Source organism: Chrysochloris asiatica, unplaced genomic scaffold (genome assembly GCF_000296735.1).
Source record: "Chrysochloris asiatica unplaced genomic scaffold, ChrAsi1.0 scaffold00028, whole genome shotgun sequence".
NCBI classification, from domain to species: Eukaryota; Metazoa; Chordata; class Mammalia; order Afrosoricida; family Chrysochloridae; genus Chrysochloris; species Chrysochloris asiatica.
This window is the reverse complement of record NW_006408546.1, coordinates 12737909-12740405: the sequence shown is the minus strand read 5'-3', so window position 1 is coordinate 12740405 and position 2497 is coordinate 12737909. Positions and strand designations below refer to the sequence as shown.

Genomic DNA, 2497 nt, shown 5'->3' with positions numbered 1-2497 from the left:
GGGAAGGAGTCTTCACATCAAGGACCCTAGGACCATTAAGGGAGAAGAGCACAAGTAGAATGCAGGACCTTATTTATTGAAGTAAGGTGCATTGTTTTTGTGGACTAAGATGTACAACATTGTCTTTGTGGCTATATTATGCTAAATGATCTTGGTGGTCCCTGAGACAACAGTCCTGAGGCTCAAGGACCCAGCCAATGAGTCACTTTATCAGCAATTACAGTGATGTAAATGGACTAAATGATTCAATGAAAAAAAAGAGAGGATTAAAGAATGGATTAAAGACAAAAGCAAAAACAGAATCCAAGGATATGCTTAAACCCAAAGACAATGATAATAGGTTGAACATGAAACGATGAAAAACAAACAAATAAACAAAACCATGCAAACCGTAACCAAGAGAGAGCTGGAGTGGCAATCTCTGGGGGGCAGGAGTGGAAAGGGTTGGGTAAGAGTAAGAAGTTAGGATTAGGGCTGTGACTAGGTCTAGGTTTTGTGTAGTGTTAAGTAGTGTTATGGTTAGGATTATAGTTAGTGTTGGGGTAGGGGTTGGGTTAAGGGTTAGATCATGATCTAGTTTGGAGTTAGTTTGTTGTTTTGTTTTTTTCTTAAAATCTACTTGATTTCCTCTTTATTTGGAAGTTCTGTAACTGTGCTCTTCCCTTTTCACTTTGTGTTTCTATGCTATTGTTGCAAACTGATAACTCTAGTTCCTTATTTTCAGTCTTGTAGATTTGTTTTACCTTGAGTCCCTCTGGGTAGAGTACTAGTTAATATTGCCATGTATGTTAATCTCAGGCTGTTGTTGGTTCTCTGCCAAAGAACTCTACTTAATATTTTTTGTAAGGTGGGTCCAGTTTTTACAAATTCTTTTAATTTCTGATCATCTGGAAATGTCCTAACTTCACGAACATCATAATTGAAGAACAAATTTGCTGGATATATGACTCTTGGTTGACAATTTTTTTCTCCCAAAGCGTTACACATGCCACCCCATTTTCTTTTTGCCAGCATGGTTTCTGTTGCAAAATAAGAGCTTAATCATATTAGTTATCCTTTGAAAGTAACTTTTCATTTTTTCCAAGCTGCTCTCAGAACTCTTTCCTTGTTTTGGAGACTTTGATTTTAATATGCTTTGGTGATTTTCTTTTAGGGTCTATCCTATTTGAATTAAGTTTCCTGAATGCATATCCTCTCACCTTTCATAATGTTAGGGAAGTTTTCCTCCAACAACTCTTTCACAATTTTCTCTGGATTGGTGGTAATTTTTTTGTTTTGATTTTTTGGTCTCTTCTTGTTCTGGAATTCCAATCACAGGTTATTCCTCTTGATGGTGGTCCATGGACTTCTGGGGGCAAGACAGCAAAGTAGGCAGATGTGCTGAGTAGTGCTACAGTATCACAAATGTGAAGAGAAGCAATTGTTTCCTCTCAACTCTTACCTTTGATACACCAGGTAAGGATTTTGATACACCAGCCGCTGTCAGAGTCCAGGAAAAAGACAGTGCTTCACAAAATGCATAGCACACACTCACTTGATTTTTCTGACTATTTCTACCATGTCTTTTGAGTGTGGCTCCAAGTAAAATGGAATCCTTGACAACATCAATCTTTTCTACATTTATTACAATGTTATATATTGGTGCCATTGTGAGGATTTGTTTTCTTTACATTTGAGTTGTAATCTTTACATTTGAAGACTGTATTCTTTGATCTTTATCAACAAGTTCTTCAAAGTTTTCTTCACTTTCAATAAGCAAGGTTGTGTCATCTGCATACTGCAGGTTGTTAATGAGTCTTCCTCCAACCCTGAAGTCATGTTCTTTATATAATCCAGCTTCTCATTTAATTTGCTCAGCATACTGATGGAATAAGTATATTGAAAGATATAATCCTGGCACACACCCCTCCTGATTTTAAACCACTCAGTATTAACTTATTCCATTCAAATGACTACCTCTTGGTCTGCATACAGGTTCTGCATGAGCGTAATTAATTGTTCTGGAATTCCCATTCTTTGCAATGTTATCCATAGTTTGTTATGACCCACAGTGTCAAATACTGTTGCATAGTCACTAAAACACTAACTAGCAGATCCTTGGAAACCCTATACAAAGTATCTATAAATCAGAACCAACTCAATTGCACTTAACAACAATAACAACAAACATCTCTCTGATATTCTCTGCTTTCAGCCAAGATCCATCGGATATCAGCAATGATACATACCCCTCATTCCACATCCTCTTCTGAATCTGGTTGAATTTCTGGCAGCTGCCTGCTGATGTACTACAGCAACCATTTTTGAATTATCTTCAGGAAAATTGTACTTGTTTATGCTATTAACGGTTGTTGTTGTCAGGTGCCATCGAGTCGGAACCGACTCATAGCGACCTCATGCACAGTGACCCCATGCACAGCAGAACGAAACAATGTCCAATCCTGGGCCAACCTCACTACCGCTGCCACACTTGACGCCATCAATGATGCCACCTGGC

The 2497-nt window shown here is 38.0% G+C and overlaps 1 protein-coding gene across 1 annotated transcript in view; it reads right to left on the bottom strand.

The window, feature by feature from the left end:
- Positions 1-2497, bottom strand: part of PCCB (propionyl CoA carboxylase, beta polypeptide) — a 123428-nt gene that overhangs the window by 66553 nt on the left and 54378 nt on the right. Inside the window, exon 4 of the mRNA XM_006846644.1 lies at positions 2433-2441. Within this exon, the coding sequence (XP_006846707.1) occupies positions 2433-2441 (9 nt within the window). The remainder of the gene's footprint in view (positions 1-2432; positions 2442-2497) is intronic.